We start from the raw sequence: 19,143 nt of genomic DNA on the forward strand, positions 1-19,143 counted from the left end.
ACAATTGTCTGAGGATTTTGATTTAATTGGCACACATTTTCTTTTATTTCTTTAAACTATTACAGATTTGAAGTGGCACGCTCTCAAATTTAGGAGACGATAGATTGTTGGAAAATTTCCGATATTATTCCAACAGGACTAGAGGACACCTTTAGATATATCTTTTAAATGGCAAGGAATCGTGAAGGAACCAAAGGTGAAAATTGTGATTATTGAATTAAACAAAGGAATGAAAGAGGAGATGTATGCTGCGGCTTGCCTATATAAAAGGGTGTCATTTCCCCCATATCAAACCAGAATCACTCAACTTTAAACCCCATGAAATTGCAACCTTTTTGCATATCTATAGTAATATTCACTATGACTACCATGCAACCATCATAATCATCTCTATTTACTCTCAAGTTCTTCAACTACTGAATCATTCCTTTTATAAGCCTTCATTAAATCTAAATGCCATAAAAAAGATTGTTATTGGTCTTTGCTTCTATCACCTTTCTTTATTTATTAATCCTTTTCTACTCACTATTAATTTCCTTGTTTGGTTATTTAATTTTATTGGATTACTATTATAGCTTATTTGTTTATGATTATGTGTGTTGTAACAATATTGTAGATTCTTTCACTACCTTGATTTAGCATTAAAGAATTTAAGGGAAACATCAAGGCTCGTTTCAAAGTAGAGGCACCAATTCCAAATATTGCCGAATTAGGACCCAACTTAGTCTATGTTTACGTTTTTTCTCCCAACAATAGTTTAAAATTTTTGCATGCTTACCTCTGTATTTTCATTTTTAACATAAATTTCTTTTGAATTTTACATTATTTACAGTTTCTCTCTTTCTTAGTAATATATATATATATATAATTTAACTAGAACATAATTAAAAAAAAATGTAATATATTTTTAATTTAATAAAAATAATAATTAAAGGCTCAAAAATTTAATTGTTAATGAAGGTAAACTGCACAAATCCATGGAAAAAATTAGGTACGTGCTCAGTTTGGAGTGGACTAGTTAAGTTCCAAGCCTGTTCTATCTGAAATATCTTTTGGACTTTAAACATATATACATAGATATATATATATATATATATATTAGTAATACTGTAAACATATTTTTTCAATTAGGAAATGAAGGGTTGGTTTTGATAGAAAACATAATAAAGTGGACATCAATAATATGACTTGAACAGTTGAATCTTTGCCGTTTGGTTAGGCTTGGCCAGTGGTAAATAATTGAGATTATGCCTCTAGCTCTAGGTTCAAACTTTGACCCTCTTGAAAATCTTCACTCCTATTGTAATTGAATAAATAAATAAATAAATAAATAAAATAAAATAAAGAAGAAGCCTCCTTTTATACAAAAAAAAGAGTGTGTGTAAGCTCCTTAGTGAGTTTCTCTCTAACACAGTTTAGAGCTTTTGCTTATGGTTCTAACTCAAATCTTATGTAGCGGTGTGATCAAAATATCAATTCATTAGCATTCTTCGGTTTCGTCCCAGAGACGATGGATACTAGAGAAAATTTCGATATTGAATGCAGAAGTTTACCTCAGCTGGAGCTCACGGCCGCAGTAGCTGAAGCAGTTAGGAAGTCCAGCTTAACTTTGGTGGGCAAGCTTATCTCTGAATGCGTGCTCAAGAATATTACAGTCCAAATGATTGTTAAAAGGATTTGGGTCACGCAGGAGCCGATCCATGTGGATCAGATCGGACCAAACATGTTCCTTTTCTATTTTAAACGGGTGTCAGACAGAGACAGATTTTGGAACCGACGTCCATGGACCATCAACGGCGATCATTTGGCCCTCAAAGAATGGAGCCCTGAGATGTCTCTGAAGGACTTCAATTCCTCCCACTCCACCTTCTGGATTCAAATCCATGGGCTGCCCTTACAATTTATGACTAAAGAAAATGGCTACAAAATTGGGGGTCTGTTTACAAAGGTGGTTCGATGTGAGGATTGCTCCAGAAAGAGCTTACTGGGTATGAAATTCCTAAGGCTACAAGTGGAATTGGACACCTCCAAACCTCTACCCACTGGTTTTTTCCAAAAAATAAGCAAAGGCAAAACCTGGATACAATTTTAGTATGAAAAATTAGGGGATTTTTGCTATAACTATGGTATTCTGGGCCATTTACAGAAAGATTGTCAACGGAAGGGAGATGACTCGACCGGAGAGGAGGGCGATAAGTATGGCGCATGGCTCCGAGCAGACGATAGTGCTTTCACGGTGGTGACGGAAGGCAGGTATTTTCGACAAATTGAAAACCCTAGATCTGACTACTTTGATTCATACTCTAATGAGGAATTGGGGATCGAGGAGAATGTTCGATAGAAAAACCTAAGAAATGAGAAGATCCAAGTACCAAAACCATCAGATGCGACCCGAATATCAACGGAAAAGGGAAACATCCTGACGATGGTCATCGGCGAATTTGAAATGGGTTTCAGTACACCAGAGTTGGTAGATGACTGTACTAGGAGCGGGGTTCACACTGTTCAACACCCTGATCCTAGGGAACAGGTAAAGTCTACAATCTACTTCTCTGGCATTGCGGGTAGGTCTTTGTTAACCCTTCCTTCTTCCAACCAAGGAGTGGTTAGTGAAGAGTCTGATAGCACTTTCAGTTAGAAAGAAGGTTCTGCAGATAGGGTTGGGTTGGTGAATGACTCTAGACAACAGATCATACCTCCCATACTCACAAGAAATGTTGATAGAGATTTGTTAGCTTTTCTGGTTTTTAGCAGTGGCTTATCCAAAGGATTAGAAGGAAAAAGAAAAACTGTGGTGGGCCATAAAAGAAAGGCATGAACAAGTAAGTCCAAGCCCATTTCTAAATGCCCAAAGACTGGTCAGGTCGAAGGTTCAAGCCCAGCCTTTTCTAGTATCAGGCCTAAGGATGATGGTCCTTTGAGTTCTAAAGCTGAGGCCCAGCATGGAGCAGTCCTGACAATCCCAATGGCAGAGAATGTTGAACAAGCCAAATTGGGTTTAGAGAACATCCTTTGTGATCCTACTTCTTCTCATGTGTTATAAATTGTTGTCGTGCCCAAAGAGAATCCCCATACTGATGCATCATCAAAAGTATTGTCTATTCCTTCTTCAAGCTCACTTTCTCCTAGAGTTCGACTGAAAGAATGGGCACGTAGAAGAAGCATGGGAGAAAGATTCAACTCTTGCAATACCGATGTCTTATCCAAAAAGTCTTTACCAGATCAATCTATGGTTGAGGAGGCAGGCCTTATCAAGTCCCCATTTAGCCAATGAACCTTATAACATGGAACTATCGAGGACTGGGGAGACCCTCGACAATTAGAGGTCTTACAAGTTTAGTAAGGAAATACTCCTCAACAGGGATTTTCCTCTGTGAAACCAAATCTTTAACAAACCGAATAGAATCGATCAAGAGAAGAATCCCCTTTGACAATCATTTCGTGGTAGAGGTAGAGAATCATAAAGGAGGTTTAGCTCTTTTTTGGGCAAACCAATGGAACTGGACAATTATTTCTGCCTCACAATGGATTATTGGTGTTTTAGTGAGTTCTAATTCAGGAGGAAACTGGATGCTGTGGTGTTGCTACTACCCAGCTGTGAGAAAATTACAGAAGGAGTTCTGGGAGGAACTCAAAAGAAAAGTGAGCGCAGGCCTACACTCGTGGGTCTGCATTGGCGACTTTAATGACGTAATTAACCAGGAGGAGAAATTAGGAGGTCGGTGCATATAAGAGAAGTCAAATTGTTTTCTCAAGAACTTTATGTTCAACTCAGGTGCTCTAGATATCAGCTATAGTGGCAATACTTACACATGGTGCAATTGGCAGGGAGGAAGGGCAAACATAAGAGAACGTCTGGGTAGGGTTTTAATAAGCCCAGAATGGAGAACTTCATTTGAACAGGTCGAAGTGATTCATCTTCCTCACTGGGCTTTGGATCATATTCCAATACAACTTAGTCTGTCGTTGGATCATCCAACCAAACCATGACCCTTCAGATTTCTTGAAATTTGGACAAAGGACCCCAGATGTAAAGAAGTAGTGGAAGAAGCTTGGAAAAACGCTGACACAGGATGCCGTATAGCTACAGTGCGATATAAACTTCTCAATACTGCTTTAGCACTAAAGAAATTGAACAAGAATACCTTTGACTTTTGCCAAACTAGAGTGAAGGAATTGGAAGATCAAATCTAATATCTCCAAAGTCTAGCTCCAACAGAGAATATTATTTTGGAAATTAAGAAAAGTCAATGGGAGCTTGATGAATGGAGGAAATGACAAGAGATTCTATGGAGGCAGAAGTCCAAAGAGTTATGGCTCACAGCTGGAGATAGAAACTCGAAATTCTTTCACGCTACAACAATTGCCAATAGAAGGAGGTTATTCATCCCTGCTTTAAAAGATGATCATGGAAATTGGAAAATGTCCCGAGAGGATATAGGTAAGGTGCTTATTGCCGAATTCATAAAGCTTTTTATGGCAGAAGATTTACGGAGGAGCAAGCAATTGGGCGATTTTTTCCAAGAATGCATCTCCCGGGAAGAGAACTAATTTTAGAAGTTATCCCTTCTGAAACAGAAATCTAGAAAGTGGTGAAAAGCATGCATCCAACAAAGGCCCTAGGCCCTAATGGAATGCCAGCGATATTTTTCCAAAAGTACTAGGCAATTGTCGGAGGTGATGTTACTCACATGATTCAAAATTTCTTCCCCTCCGGTCATATCCCGAAAGATATTAATCGTTCCTACGTAGTGTTGATTCCTAAAGTGCAAGGTGTTTCAGAATTCAAGCATCTGAGGCCTATCAGTTTGTGCAATACGTTATATAAAATCATTTCTAAGATACTGGCAAATAGACTCAAGCCGTTGCTCAAAAAGATTATCTCACCTAATCAATTAGCCTTTGTTCCCGACAGGTGGATCGAAGAAAATGTCTTATTAGCCAATGAAATTTTTCATTCCATGAAAATCAAAAAAGGTGTGAGAGGCATAGTTGGTATTAAAGTAGACATGCAGAAGGCCTATGACCGAGTGGATTAGGTGGTGCTATCCAGAATTTTAATCTTGGTTTCTTAGAGAAATTTGTAAATCTCATTTTCAATTGTATTTCGTCGGTCTCTATGGAGTTATTACTAAATGGTAGTGTTTGTGACAAAATTCCCATAGAGAGAGGCTTGAGACAAGGGGACCCACTCTCCCCTTTCCTTTTTATTTTAATGGAAGCGTTACTGTCTCGGATGCTTCATAAATGGGAAGCTGACAACAAATTCCACAGAGTGAAGGTTGGTAGATTCTCCCCGCCAATTAACCACTTAATGTTCACAGATGACATTATAATTTTTTGTAGAGCTAATATAGAAGAAATTAGACATGTACATCGATGTCTTCAACTATACTGCAAGTGGACCGGTCAGAATTTTGATAAAGACAAATCTGGTGTTTTGTTCTCTCACAATATCACAAGGAACACTAAAGCAACTATCAAGAGTTGCCTCAGCATGAGAGAGCTAGATAAGAGGGCAAAACATTGAGGCTTGCCACTGTTTATGGAGAAAAACAAGAACAACAGGTTTGAGGAGCTGCAGAAGCAAGTAGAGTTTAAATTTCAGGGGTGAAAAGCGAAGATGTTGTCCCAAGCAGGTCGTGTTACCCTAATCAAACATGTGATTACGTCAATTCCGATCTATGCCATGTCTTCTTTCCTTCTTCCGAAAGATTGGTGTGAAAATTTGGAGAGAATGGCACAAGCTTTCTTGTGGAGAAATGAAGAGAAAGTGTCCAAGGGTTTCTATCCTGTGGCATGGAAGAAAGTGTGTCAACCTAAGAAGTCTGGAGGGCTGGGAATTAGGAACCTTTGGAACTTCAACAAAGCTTTTGTAGGTAAGATTGGATGGAACCTAGCCACAGAGGAAAGTAAATTATGGGTGCTAGCTCTAAAGGCAAAATACTTTCCCCACACGTCATTCATGCAGAGCAAAAAGAAAAGAAATTGCTCGTGGCTATGGAAGGGTGTTTTCTAAATCAAATCATTATTACAGTGGGGTCTATGCTACCGAGTAGGCAAAGGTGATGCTGTGAATTATTGGGAAGATCCATGAATTCCAATCCTTCCTACTTTTAAACCTAAGCCAAAAAATCCAGATAACATTCCTTTTGGAATGGTGAACTCCTTAAAATTGAATAATGGAGTATGGATGAGAAACGTTTAGAGGATCTTTTCGACCATGCTTTTATCAAGTGTATTAAGCAAATGTTTTGGGCCCTGTCCGATCACCGAGATAAGGTCATATGGACAGGTACAAGATCAGGTGTGTTCTCTGTCAAATCAGCTTATAAAATGGAAGAGAAGATGGAGGAGTGGGACAACAGCTGGTGGAACACTTTATGGAGAAGTAGTTTGCATGAACGCACTAAATTTTTCATGTGGAAGTTGGCAAATGCTGGGATACCCTTGCGATCGAACCTTACTGCTAAAGGTTTGCAATTAGAAAGTACCAAGTGCATGCATGGTTGCCAATGTACGAAAATTGAGCTTCATGTATTCTTCCACTGTGAGGTTGCTAAAAGATTCTGGTTTGTGAGTCCATGGGGACTTAGATGGGAGGGAGTGATCAGTTCTGACCTTTTAGATCTTCTTCATTGTTTAGCCAATCCATCGGATTTTCTTCCAATTCTTTCAGAGGATAAGGATGAATTCTTCACCTATAGCGCAATCCTCATGGAACATATATGGTGTCTACGCAACAAGAAGCTTCATGAAGGAACTTTAACAGCCATAGATTTGTCTCCGCGAACTATAATGGCTCGGTATACAAAACTGAAGGATGCTATCCGGCGAGATGGGAGGGATCAATTTCATAATCGGATCACCATAGAAATTGGTAACACAAAATGGAAACCCCCCCCCCCCCCCCCAAGAGGTGTAGTGAAAATGAACTCTGATGCAGCTGTGCGTGAAACAGGCAGTCATCTTGCTGTGATCGCATGGCATGAACAGGGTAGGATCCTCCATATTCAGACCTTCAAATCAACTGCGAATATATCTGAAACAGTTGAATTGGAAGCAATCTTAAAGGCCATACAAATTGCAAAGGGTTTTGACTGGCCCAATGTTATTCTGGAATCAGATGCACTATCAGTAATCCAAGCCCTTAAACACAAAAACAATCAATCTCTTCACTGGGCTTCGGAACCTATCTTCAAAGATGTCATTTTACTCGGTTCTAATTTCATTCACTGTTCCTTCAGCTGGGCCCCTAGGAAATCAAATATGCTAGCTCATTATGTTTGTCAATGGGCAACGAGCCAAGAAGTATACGGGCCTATCGACCCGAATTGGCTCCCGCCTTCTATCTTTGCTTTTTGTATGGCTCGGGAGAGTGTACCTGAGAAAATCTCTCGAGCCTAGGCTTTTGCTGTTGTACAAGCCTTATTTTTTGTTTCAATGAATCTCCACTGTTATCCAAAAAAAAAAAAAAAAAAAAAAGGTCTGTGTAAAGTACTTGCTAGCAAAAAATAAAAATAAAATAAGGGCCCAAATTCTGATAATTTATAGGCCTCCTCTTGTAATTGAATAAATAAATAAAATATAATAAAAAAAGAAGCCTCCTTTTATAAAAAAAAAAAAGTGTGTGTAAGGTACTTGATTGCAAAAAATAAAAATAAAACAAAGACCCAAATTCTGATAATTTATAGAACTCCAACTTGAAAGTTCCAATGGGCCAAAATCTGAACGAGCCCAATGGTGAGAATGGAATCGACGAGGCCCAACTGGTTAGGAGTGGGGATTCAGATGGGAACAGGGTGAAGGCCGGTAGTTGTATTAAGAAGCCGTTTGTGGCATGATCTGCATCTGCAGCAGTGTGGATCCACTCCATTTCTGTAATCTCCGGCGTTATCGCCGATCAGGTACCGTTCAAGTTCTCATCCTCCTTCCTCTTTTTCTTTAAATTTATTTGAAAAATCATCCAAATATTAGGTTCTCAACGCAATATAGATCATTTGTATTTAAAATGAAATATATATATATATATATATATATATATATATATATATATCGATATTATTCATTTAGACGGCCTCAATCTGCGATAAATATGTAATCCATCAGATCAAATTTCACTAATTTGGGATGCATTGTCTCAATTAGGTTTTAGAGTTTCAAGAATTGCATAACCACCACCTGTCTACGTTTGCTTTTGGTTTTCTTTGCTTTTTATGGGTTTAATTCTATCTATGACTCTTGAGATTACTCAAATTCTTTCCACTTCTCAAAATCCAATACCAAATCTGTTGTGGTTGGGAAAAACAGTGTGAGTGAAGTTGGAAATTAATTGGGTTCGCTGTTATTTGTCTGAAAAGTTACGGAGAAAAAAAAAAAAAAAAAAAAAAAAAAAAAAAAAAAAAAAAAAACTTCATTATCAAATAGAGAACCTGTTGTAACTTTCTAAGAGGTAATTCAGATTGAACTCTATTCAGGTTGTTTAGTCGTACTGTTAGATTTCCTTTATCTAGCTAGTTTGTTAGTGGAATTTTGACTTGAGTGTCAGTTTTTTTCGTATTTGGTATTTGGTTTGCTTGTATCTGCAGACAAGGAAACGAGCTTCAGTTGAAGTAGAAGTTGTATAAATTTTGTTTGTAGCTTGCTTGTCTAAAGCAGTTTGATTTACTTTGGCTTCTAAATTGTTTTCACGGGATATGGTCTGGTTGTCAGAATTCATTTCAAGTTTTGCCTGAGCTTTGGCTTCTGTTTTATATCATTTGTTAGATGTCTATTATGAGTTTTAGCTTGAAATCATAAATTTAATGTCATTGGATCCGTAATTACCTTTTTGAGATTTATATATAAATTGGTTTCCAGTTTACTATTTAAATTTCATTGATATTAAACTTTCAGTTGATGGTTTTCTAATTATATCCGGCAGTTCATATTACTGGTAGTTAACTTTTATCTTTTAGGTTGAGGATTATATTTGAAATGAGTTTTCATGAAACAGGTTTTCCTGTTCCTAGCCAGGCTGACAGCTGAGCTGCTTCCTTTTCCCTTTGGAAGGAAAATTAACACATCCCACATTTCAGTTTTAAGGCATATTTCTGGTTCTGCTGATACCTTTTTGGTGCAACAATGAACTTTCTGCTGCGGTCTACTCATCATGTAGCTGCAGAACAGCCATCTCTTCAAGAAGCACCTGCTGAAACACCACAAACGTCAAAACCTGCAGTAACTTTGGAGGGTCTTATAGCTGAAGATCCATATCCACAATTTTCCACAGTTGAAGAGCGAGATGAAGAGACTGATGGAATTGTAGCTGAAAATGGCAGCATTGCAGGTGCAGAAGCTAAAAATGAGTCTTCTGTTGTTGCAAAGCATTCGGATGTTTCAGAAGAGGAAGGATGGATTACCATTCCATACAGTATGGCCTCGCCGTTGTAGTCTTATAGGAAACTTGTCCCTCTTGATATGATCTCATAATAAGTATGATCAAATGCTGATTTGTATACAAAGGTCTATTTCTATGTATTTATAATGCACAAAATTTTGATTTGGAAGAGGATGTAGTATTGATGGGGTATAACAATTAGTTGACTGCTGAAAAAAATATTACATAGATATTTAGTCAAGGTAGTCCCATGAAATCTCTATAGTCTTTTGCTGAGCCAACAATTATTTGGAACTGGGGCTCTTGGATCTAGTGCTGGAACCTCATGAGCAGTACTCTTTCTTACCACATGCCCTTAGTAGGAGTATGAATTATGCTGTGAACCAGACATCATTCCTACTTTCAGTTCTGGTTGCTGTTGGGAAAGATTCTATACCATCTCTTTGGGGAGTATAATATGCATCCTCCTTGAGTAATATCTAGAACTTAAGCTATTATAAATTTTGCACTTAGTTTCTGCATTTGACTTGCTGAAATGAGTTGTTTGCATAAATTGCGTGACATGGTTTATGGTATTCTATCTATAATTAAACGATGCTAAGTTTTGGCTATACTCAGATTAGTTTGATTGTGATCTATGAGTGATATTGGGAAGCTATTATAAATTTCATGTTTAGATTACGCACTGGCGAGCTGGAATAAGTTATTTACGTAAGCTATATAGCATGGATTTTATGATGCTATTTTCTTCTATGCATAATACTAATTATGCTCTTGCAGAGAAACTCCCTGGTAATTGGAATGATGTGGCGGATATAAATTCATTACGCAGTCTGGATCGCCCCTTTGTTTTTCCTGGTAATTGTTTGTTGAGTATCATGTTTCTTTCATTCCTGAATGCATGAATTATCTTTCTATTTGGAAGGTATTGTGGTGGTTAAATGAGCTCTGGCCCTTATTTATCCAGGTGAACAGGTTCACATACTGGCTTGCTTGGCAGCATGTAAGCAGGACACTGAAATTATAACTCCATTTAAGGTTGCTGCAGTGATGAGTAAAAATGGCATAGGGAAAAGCCCAGATAAACGAAATGGAAATGTAGAAGATGATAGTAATCCACACTCCAGAAAAGAAGAAATGAGTCCAGGTGGTCAGTCTGTTCATCAGAATGGTGAAAACCTTTCAGAAGAGAATCAACACAAGAATGTTCCTACTGGAGAATCCCTTCTTAGAATGGAAGATCACAAAAGGCAGACCGAAATATTATTGGATAGATTTGAAAGGTCCCATTTTTTTGTTCGAATTGCGGAGTCAGGAGAGCCGCTTTGGTCAAAAAAGAACACTAAAAAGAAGTCTACAGAACCTTCTGTGATGGATGGCCAAAAGTCTATTGAAAATGAAACCCTGAAAACTGCAAAAGACACATCTCACATTAATGCAGTTATAGACAAAGGAAACTTTGATCCCAATCTCTCTGGTGGGGCAGCAAGAAATACTGTAAAGTGCTGCTCTCTGTCCAGTGGAGACATAGTGGTATGTCTAATAGAGCTTCTAGGTTATTGATAATAATAGCTTCTTTTCTTTTCTTTTTTGTTGTTGTTATGATTATTATTATTATTATTATTATTATTATTATTATTATTATTATTATTATACTTTCTTGATGATAAAATTGCAGGAAGTTATTTTTTATCTTTGCATATATTATACCTCCTACATTTGGAAAGTTTAAGTTTCTTTGATTCTTATTCACCAACCACCATAAAATTTGGATGGTAGATGTAAATCATTCGATATGATCTTTCTATGGGCCTGACATCTTTCTAAGATAAAAGAGTTTGAATATTCAGCTTTATAATTGGTTAGTATTTCTACAATTTGTTTTTGTTTAAACTTTTACCATGAAATTATATGTTAAAAATTGTCCGATAAGATTTGCATACTTCTACAGCGCTGAAATTCATATTTTTATTTGTTTATGTGTTTTGGTTGGTTATCCTGTTACTTAGATATGAGAACTTTCCAGTCCGAAATGTTAATGTCCATCCCTATTGTGGTTGGGTGAACCAGTTTTTCTGACTGCTGATTCTCATGCCATTTTCTTGTTTGGAAGGGTGCAGGTGCTTTTACAGGTGAATGTTGGTGTTGATTTTTTGAATGACCCTGTCATTGAAGTTCTTCAATTTGAGAAACACCGTGAGAGAAATTTGACTTCTGAGAACCTTGAGAGTGCAAATCAGGACCCATGTGGAGAACTGTTAAAATGGTTGCTTCCTTTGGATAACACAGTCCCTTCACCTGCTCGTCCTTTATCTCCTCCTCTAAGTTCCAATTCAGGATATGGAAACACAACTTATAAATCCAGTTTTAGTGCGTCATCAGGTTCTCAGCTCTTCTCATTTGGCCATTTTAGGAGTTACTCCATGTCAGCACTACCCCAAAATACTACGCCTCCTGCTGCTCCTGTCAAAGCTGCAAGTTCTAAGCCAAGCTTCAATCTTGAAGATTGGGATCAGTATGAATCTCAAAAGATTTGGAAGACCCAAAAAGCTGGTCCTGAAGGGCTTTTATCTTTTAGAGGAGTTTCACTGGAGCGAGAAAGATTTTCAGTTTGTTGTGGATTGGAAGGAATATATATACCAGGAAAAAGGTGGAGAAGGAAACTGGAAATTATACAACCTGTAGAAATTCATTCTTTTGCTGCCGACTGTAATACAGATGACCTACTGTGTGTCCAGATAAAGGTAGCAATTATCAAGTTTCCCTTTACATATGCATATTTTATAAGTTCTTAGGTTTGTCTTTCTTGTTGCTCCATGTGTGTAGCCATCATTTTTGTTTTTGGCAGAATATTTGTCCGGCACATGCACCAGATATTGTGGTATACATAGATGCTATAACAATTGTTTTTGAGGAGGCTTCAAAAGGTGGGCAACCATTATCATTGCCAATTGCATGTATTGAAGCAGGAGATGACCACAATTTGCCAAATCTAGCACTCAGGTTCTTCTTTAATTCTTACTTTTTGAACTTTTTTCCCTTGTCTCTCTGTAATTTCCAACACCCCCCCACAAAAAAAAAAAAAAAAAAAAAAACCAAAAAAAAAAAAATGAGAGAGAAAAAAGGGCTACTTTTGGCGGTCGTTGTATTAATTGTTGATAGAAAAAAGTTTAGACTAACTTTGTGGGTAATCCCTTGCTGTTGAGATGAAGTCAATTTAGGACTGATTAATATGAAATTTGTATTCAAATAGGAATATGCCTTGCTTGTTTGAGAAATTAAGAGAATTCTTGACCTCGTAGAATGAGCTTTGCCATATACTGATAATAACTTGGATATATCAGAAAGTTAAGAATATATATTAGCTTAAATTTTTTAAAATGATTAATAAAAATATAAGGCTGTTCTAGCAATATAGACATGATATTATCTAAAGCTTAGATGGGTAGAAATTATCATTTTTAAAATTAGTGTGGCTGTTCTAGCAATATAGACATGATATTATCTAAAGCTTAGATGGGTAGAAATTTTCATTTTTAAAATTAGTGTGCGTCTAGTTGAAAAACGAGCAAAGCCTAGGGGCTGGCAGAAGAATTATCTCAAAACTTAAATGTACAGCAAAAACAAAAATTGGAGATGTTAACATATTCACCCCCCTCACAGTTAGTTTTAAATTGCTTTCCAAAAGTTTGTTCATGAACGTAGGCATTGAATGTTGCTTTGTTGACTTTCAAAATGAAGAATTTCTGTCATGTGATTGCCAGCATTAACATTTATGTTTAGTAACTACACTCTCTCTTGGAGAAAAGAAAGTTATTATTAGTTTATTGATGGGTAATTTGAGTGCCGATTTGCTGCTAGCTCAATTCGTAAAAAAGTTTTCTGTCATATCATGTTTCAAAAATGGTTTCCAACTCTTAATGCTGTTACTACGATGTAAGTAAGCCGATGGCTATTAAAGAAAGCTGCAATAGCTCCTTCCATGAAATAAATAAATCCATTTATGATGCTAATGCTTGTTGGACAAGGCAAATAATACTAGATGTATGGTAGAAAAGAGACCAGAGGGTTCTAAAGGGGTCAGTAGCTAGTAATCCGGTAAGTTGTGATGTAGTGAGGATTGAAAAATCTTAGTTTGTTACAATGTGAATGTCCTCAAAATTTGTTAACATCAACTATTCCAACTTAGATGGCACTTGTCAAATGCATAGAGATGAAAAAATGATTTCCTTAAGTGTTATTATTTTCTTATCCGCTATGCTAAAAGCAAAAACTGAAAATGAGTACATTATTTTGGAGGGAAGGAACCTAAAAAGGTGCCTTTCTTAAATCGTTATTGTTTTGTCCAATAAAAAGAGGGAGGAAATTCTGGGAACAAATTGATGGGAGAAAAGCTATCTGATGCCTAAAATCAGAAAGGCAGACCATTCTTTTCTCCTTCAACCAGGTTCAGAGAATTTCTTTATTCATTGTTCTGACTGGGTCATATGACTTCTTACTCTTGAGGGGAAAAAGTAGAGTAAAGAGAGATCTCCAGATCATGCAGGTTATATTATGAAGTCAGTTAGCAGGCAATTGAAGGGCCCAAACCCAACAACCTTGTTTTAGTTATATATTGAATTGCCAAATTGTATTAAGAGTTGCCAACTGTAGTAAATGTTGTATTTGGTGCCTGGAAAAAGACAAAAATACTGAAGTTTGTGGTTAGTGTTTGAAATCTATTAAATTGTACACTAAGTACATAAAAGGTTCTATCGGGATGCCATCACAAGTTCATTAACACCTTAGAATTTGTCATGGCAGGCAGGGTGAAGAGCATTCTTTTATTCTTAAACCAGCAACATCCATGTGGAAAAACCTTAAGGTTAATAATGAAAAAAAAACCCAGCCATTGCAATCACAGGCTGGAAATGTGGCATCTAGTTTGCGTCTTCCCTCAAAGACTGTCGAAGGAAAGAGGAGTGCTTCTGGGGAGCAATATGCAATTATGGTTTCTTGTCGGTGCAACTATACAGGTGATTGGCTCCCACTTGTTATATTGTGCTATTTAAATGCCTTAAGTATTCAGTTGTTCCTTATCTTCTTGTTTGCATGTAGAGTCAAGATTGTTTTTCAAACAACCAACAAGTTGGCAACCACGTATCTCAAGGGATCTCATGATATCTGTTGCATCTGAAATATCTGGACAGCATATGTCCAATGAAGGAGCTTCTCAGCTTCCTGTTCAGGTTACAGAGAATTTCATCTCCCATATGTGCTTGTCTCTCTGTGTTTTCCTTGTTTCATGTACTTATGCCATTAATAATTATTATTTATCTGAACGGTATAACTTGTTAGGTGTTAACTCTTCAAGCTTCAAATTTGACTTCTCAAGATCTGACGTTGACGGTTCTTGCGCCAGCATCATTTACTTCTCCTCCCTCGGTGGTCTCGTTTAATTCTTCACCCACTTCACCAATGAGTCCATTTGTTGGTTTTCCTGAGTTTACAGGAAGATTTAGCAGTGATAAGCGTAGTACTGCAATCCAGAGGATGGGTTCAGCACCTCTTGCATCCAATAAAAAGAAACAGAATGATAATGGCAGATCTCGGTCAGCTTCTTTTGATGAGCAGGTTTCTCCATTGTCTGATGTCCTTCCCAGTAGTGGACTGGGTTGTACGCATCTATGGCTACATAGTAGAGTTCCATTAGGGTAATTTAGAATTCCTTTTTTCTTGATACATGGTCATATCTAAATACAATTCCTTCCATTAGGATGTTCCTTCGAGGACATCCAATAAAATTGAAACTATAAATGGTTATGTTAGTTATTAAAATTTGCTCTGATCACATCAGATGTGTTCCTTCTCAATCGACGGCCACCATTAAGCTTGAGTTACTTCCGTTGACTGATGGCATAATTACACTGGACACTTTACAAATTGATGTCAAGGAAAAAGGTAAGCATCCGCCTGTTTACCTATTCATGCTTATTCATATTCTAACAAAGATAAAGGGCAGGTTGGACATTGATTGACAGGTCGATAAATGGTGGCTTGTTCTACTGCTTAAATATATGCATGATTCTTCATGGGCTACAAACCAATGAATGTAGACAATCATGTATATAGTAGTCTTTTATCATGGTTATCAACAATCTCGCCACGAATCTATGGTAGCTTTGAAAAGGAAACCTAATCTATCAAACTTCTATTGTAACATTTGATTGTAGTTTTTAGATACTGAACCAAAATTTAAAGTAGTTATAGTCAACTTAATGGTAAGTCGATCCATACTTACTGGAGCTGTATGATTATCTATAGAGTTTATACGTAGAATTACAAAGCAGGTTTGGAGCATTACTTTTTCTTTTCACTTCCCCAAAACTTTTTGTATTTTGGATCGTCAGTCCAACAAGTCAATAATCGATTATCAACTGAAATTCTAGTGTTTTTGGCATAACAGGTCTTACCTACATCCCTGAGCACTCACTCATGATAAATGCAACTTCCAGCATATCGACAGGGATTATATAGACGAATTGATTTCAAAATGCTTCTCTCAATACATTTTACCTGGACTATGGAAGAAATTTTGAAGTGCTAATCCTTTTGTTGTCCAGTATATGGCTCTTAACGACAGGCAACAAGGTATTCTTTCCTTTTTGCTTTAGTGTGAAGTTGAAAATTCCATGTCAAAGTTATTTTAGAAAATATGACCTCACATTTTGTATTGTAAACTAAGGCCTTGAAGATGTCAATTGTTATGTACCCTTTATTGGGAAAGACTGTACTCTTTGTAGATGAATCTCAAGAGTGTGAATATACTCATTTAATACTCGTGAAGTAAAGCAGAAGAATCATATAGCTTTTTCCATTAATAGATGGCGTTTGTGTGACCCAACCTTTCTCTTTTCCAATTGCAGCCTTCAAACTAAATCATATCTTTTTATCCTTTTTATTTTTGGCTTATTATCCTTTTGTCTCATTGTTTGTAATGTTACCTTTTCAAGTAAGATGTCCATACTGTGATTTCTGGTCATCTTCTTGATTGGGATAACGTGGCTTTTTCCGCTGGATTTGGGTCTTTGTGGTTCATGAAAATTGTTGACACAAAAAAAAGAATGAATGATTGTAAGCATATTGGCAGTGGAAAGTGAACAAATGTCTTGCTCTCGGATGAAGTTTTTAAGCAAATAGCTGTAAGTCAACCAATTTCTGTTGGAATAGTGAATTTCCAGGTCAAGTTTGCTTTGATAAAACTGGCTCAGATCAACTTAAAATAATTTTTAATTTAATCAAGTCATGATTGGGATCGAATTCTGACCATGCTTACCTTGGCTCTTTTTTAATTAATCACCTAATTAATTATATAATAATTAATAAATTTTAAATTCATAAAAGGAAAATAATAATTTAAACCCAGGGACGAGCATATGTTGTTGGAATATAAATTATTATCTAGTAAACTATCACATTTTATAATGGAAATTGTTTATAATGAGCATATTGTGATATCTCAAGAAATATTTAAATTAATAAGCATGATTAATTAGCATGATGGAAGTCAATCTTTGTGTGGCACGCTGGTACTAGAAAGTCAAATGGTGGTTTCTTAAACTCACAAGCTAGCTCATAAACAAAGACTCTTTGTGATAATCGCTTTAATCTGCATAAATTTATATATAATATATAACACTATCAAAGAGTATAATTCACCAAAAAGAAGGAGTATAATTCGCCATTATAGGACATCTTTCCAATCATAATGTTGCTCTGTTTACTTCGTTTTCATGAATGAAAGTTTTTGTTGTCTTTTTCTAGGGTTTATCATCTACTTACACCTCATGTTTCTTAGCATACACCAAAAACATCGTTGTCCGAAAACTATAAATTCAAAGAAATTATAACTTTCCCTTTTTTTTTTGTTTTTGCTGAAAAAAAAAAGTATAACTTTCCTTAATTGCCTAATCCTTTGCCATTGTATGAATATAAAGTCCAAAAGGATCCCATCTTATACATCATATATTTTTTTTCAGGAAAAAAAAAAATCATATTTTTTAAAAATTTTATTATAGTTTTAAAGAGTCACTCAACAATGATGTTTGGTAAAATCATTTGTGGTACCAGCACTTTATTGGGTTGGGTATACGTACATCTTGATAACTTTAATAATTGTAACTTTTATGCTCAACTTTTACAATTAACATATGAAAAATCTAATAAAATGTCATTAAACTACTTCTAATTTTTTTTTTTTTTAGGAATAATAACATTTTACCACTTTCTGTTCTTTACCTTCCATGTTATTAAAATCTGTTATGTTGCTTTTGAATTATTACTTTCCTATCAGTTAGACCTAATCATATATATATTTTGAAAAATGAATTTGATGAAACATATACAACCTATATAACTTTATTATTTATCATATACAAATAACTCATGTAACTTTATTTAAAAGTTGTTTCAATATGCATCATTGTCCAGAAACACGAAATTCAAAGAAATTATAACTTTCCCTAATTAACTACCCCATTGCCGTTTTTTATGAAATAGAAAGTCCAAGAAAATCCAATCTTCTGCATCATATATCTTTATTAAAAAAAAAAAGAGAAAAGAAATTATAATAGTTTTGAAGATTCACTCAAAATGATGTTTGTTAAAATGATTTGTGGAACCAGTACTTTATTGGGTACATGCCATAATATTTAAATATATAACAGCAAAAATACATAAAAAGTATCAATGCGTATAAATCATTTAACAAAAATGCAGTAAAATTTCAGTCAAAAAATATATAACTAGATAGTTTATAAATTTGGTATGTACATTTGTAATACATTATAGATTAAAAAATATAGGACTAAAAGTACAAGTAATGAATATATATTAAAATCAATTACTTTTAATATACATGATAAAATATATCTATCAGTAAGATGATAGTAGTTTAATATGTTAACAAATAAAGAATAGTAAATAATTTAAAGACAAAAATAAAAAAAAGAACTTTTTTATAAACATTTTTTGGTTCTTGTAAAAAAACAAATAATTGAAAATATTTATCTTTTCCAAGAGATGTGTTTTTTTCATGTGTATAATATATTTAATATGTGTTTTCAATATTTATATTAAAAAAAACATGTTTTTCTTTTTATCTCCTTACATTTGAAAATAAAATGAAAAATGAAATTTTTTTTTTTCAAAAATATAGTATGTACATGTATTATTCACGTTTTATTTTCATAATTACTAACTATGGTATATAAATTATAACTTCTATGTTAAAATTTTACAAGTAATAAATGAAAAATCAAATAAAAGAAGTCACTAAACTACTAATAGTTTTTTTATTATGGATAATTACATTTCATCGCCTTAATTATACTATTTTTTTGCATTTTACCTCTTAATACTCCAAAACCTCTTTAATTGCCCTTGAACTATTACTTTTATATTATTTCCATCCAATATATTTTGATTTACAAATTTAATAAAATGAAATATATACAATACAACTTTTAAAAGATTTTCATAAAAAAAGAAAAAGAAAAAGACATTTAAAAGACTATCTTAGTATGCATGATTAATTTGCTATATTGTACTATTAGACTAAATTAAAAGGAAAATAATAATTCAGCCTGAAATTTTGAAAGCTTTATAGCTTGACAAACAAAGTATAAAAAGTAATATAGTTGAACTTGAAGGAGTAATTTGTAATTATTCATTTTTAATAAATTGCATATGAGACTTACAAATTTGTATAAATTTGCAAGATTCTA

At 35.1% G+C, this 19,143-nt stretch overlaps 2 protein-coding genes across 3 annotated transcripts; both read left to right on the forward strand.

Annotated features, from left to right (window-relative positions):
• The first annotated feature begins 6,189 nt into the window (after window positions 1-6,189).
• On the forward strand, window positions 6,190-7,407 carry LOC125418457 (uncharacterized). Its single transcript, XM_048461990.2, has 2 exons — window positions 6,190-6,880; window positions 6,962-7,407. The coding sequence occupies exons 1-2, from the start codon at window positions 6,190-6,192 to the stop codon at window positions 7,405-7,407; spliced, it is 1,137 nt and encodes a 378-aa protein (XP_048317947.2).
• Window positions 7,408-7,750: 343 nt separating this feature from the next.
• LOC107428854 (uncharacterized) lies at window positions 7,751-16,239 on the forward strand. 2 transcript variants are annotated; one of them, XM_048462522.2, is made up of 11 exons: window positions 7,751-7,907; window positions 8,996-9,412; window positions 10,160-10,237; window positions 10,347-10,912; window positions 11,500-12,123; window positions 12,228-12,382; window positions 14,183-14,394; window positions 14,477-14,607; window positions 14,717-15,072; window positions 15,216-15,319; window positions 15,825-16,239. In XM_048462522.2, exons 2-11 carry the CDS (start codon window positions 9,124-9,126, stop codon window positions 15,893-15,895), a joined length of 2,586 nt encoding a protein of 861 aa, XP_048318479.2. In that variant the 5' UTR covers window positions 7,751-7,907; window positions 8,996-9,123; the 3' UTR covers window positions 15,896-16,239. The 2 variants fall into 2 exon arrangements, with proteins under 2 accessions (XP_048318479.2, XP_048318480.2); XM_048462523.2 differs by lacking the exon at window positions 7,751-7,907 and adding an exon at window positions 8,105-8,452.
• The last annotated feature ends 2,904 nt before the right edge of the window (window positions 16,240-19,143 follow it).

The sequence above is a fragment of the Ziziphus jujuba genome, chromosome 12 (assembly GCF_031755915.1).
Source record: "Ziziphus jujuba cultivar Dongzao chromosome 12, ASM3175591v1".
Lineage (NCBI taxonomy): Eukaryota > Viridiplantae > Streptophyta > Magnoliopsida > Rosales > Rhamnaceae > Ziziphus > Ziziphus jujuba.

Bases quoted from the DNA above. Each gene is read 5' to 3' on its own strand.
- LOC125418457 (XM_048461990.2), top strand. From the start codon at position 6,190: ATGGATGAGAAACGTTTAGAGGATCTTTTCGACCATGCTTTTATCAAG. The intron at 6,881-6,961 runs GTAACACAAAAT...TGCGTGAAACAG, and splicing joins TCGGATCACCATAGAAATTG to GCAGTCATCTTGCTGTGATC.
- LOC107428854 (XM_048462522.2), top strand. From the start codon at position 9,124: ATGAACTTTCTGCTGCGGTCTACTCATCATGTAGCTGCAGAACAGCCA. The intron at 10,238-10,346 runs GTAATTGTTTGT...TTATTTATCCAG, and splicing joins TCGCCCCTTTGTTTTTCCTG to GTGAACAGGTTCACATACTG. The intron at 10,913-11,499 runs GTATGTCTAATA...GGAAGGGTGCAG, and splicing joins TGTCCAGTGGAGACATAGTG to GTGCTTTTACAGGTGAATGT.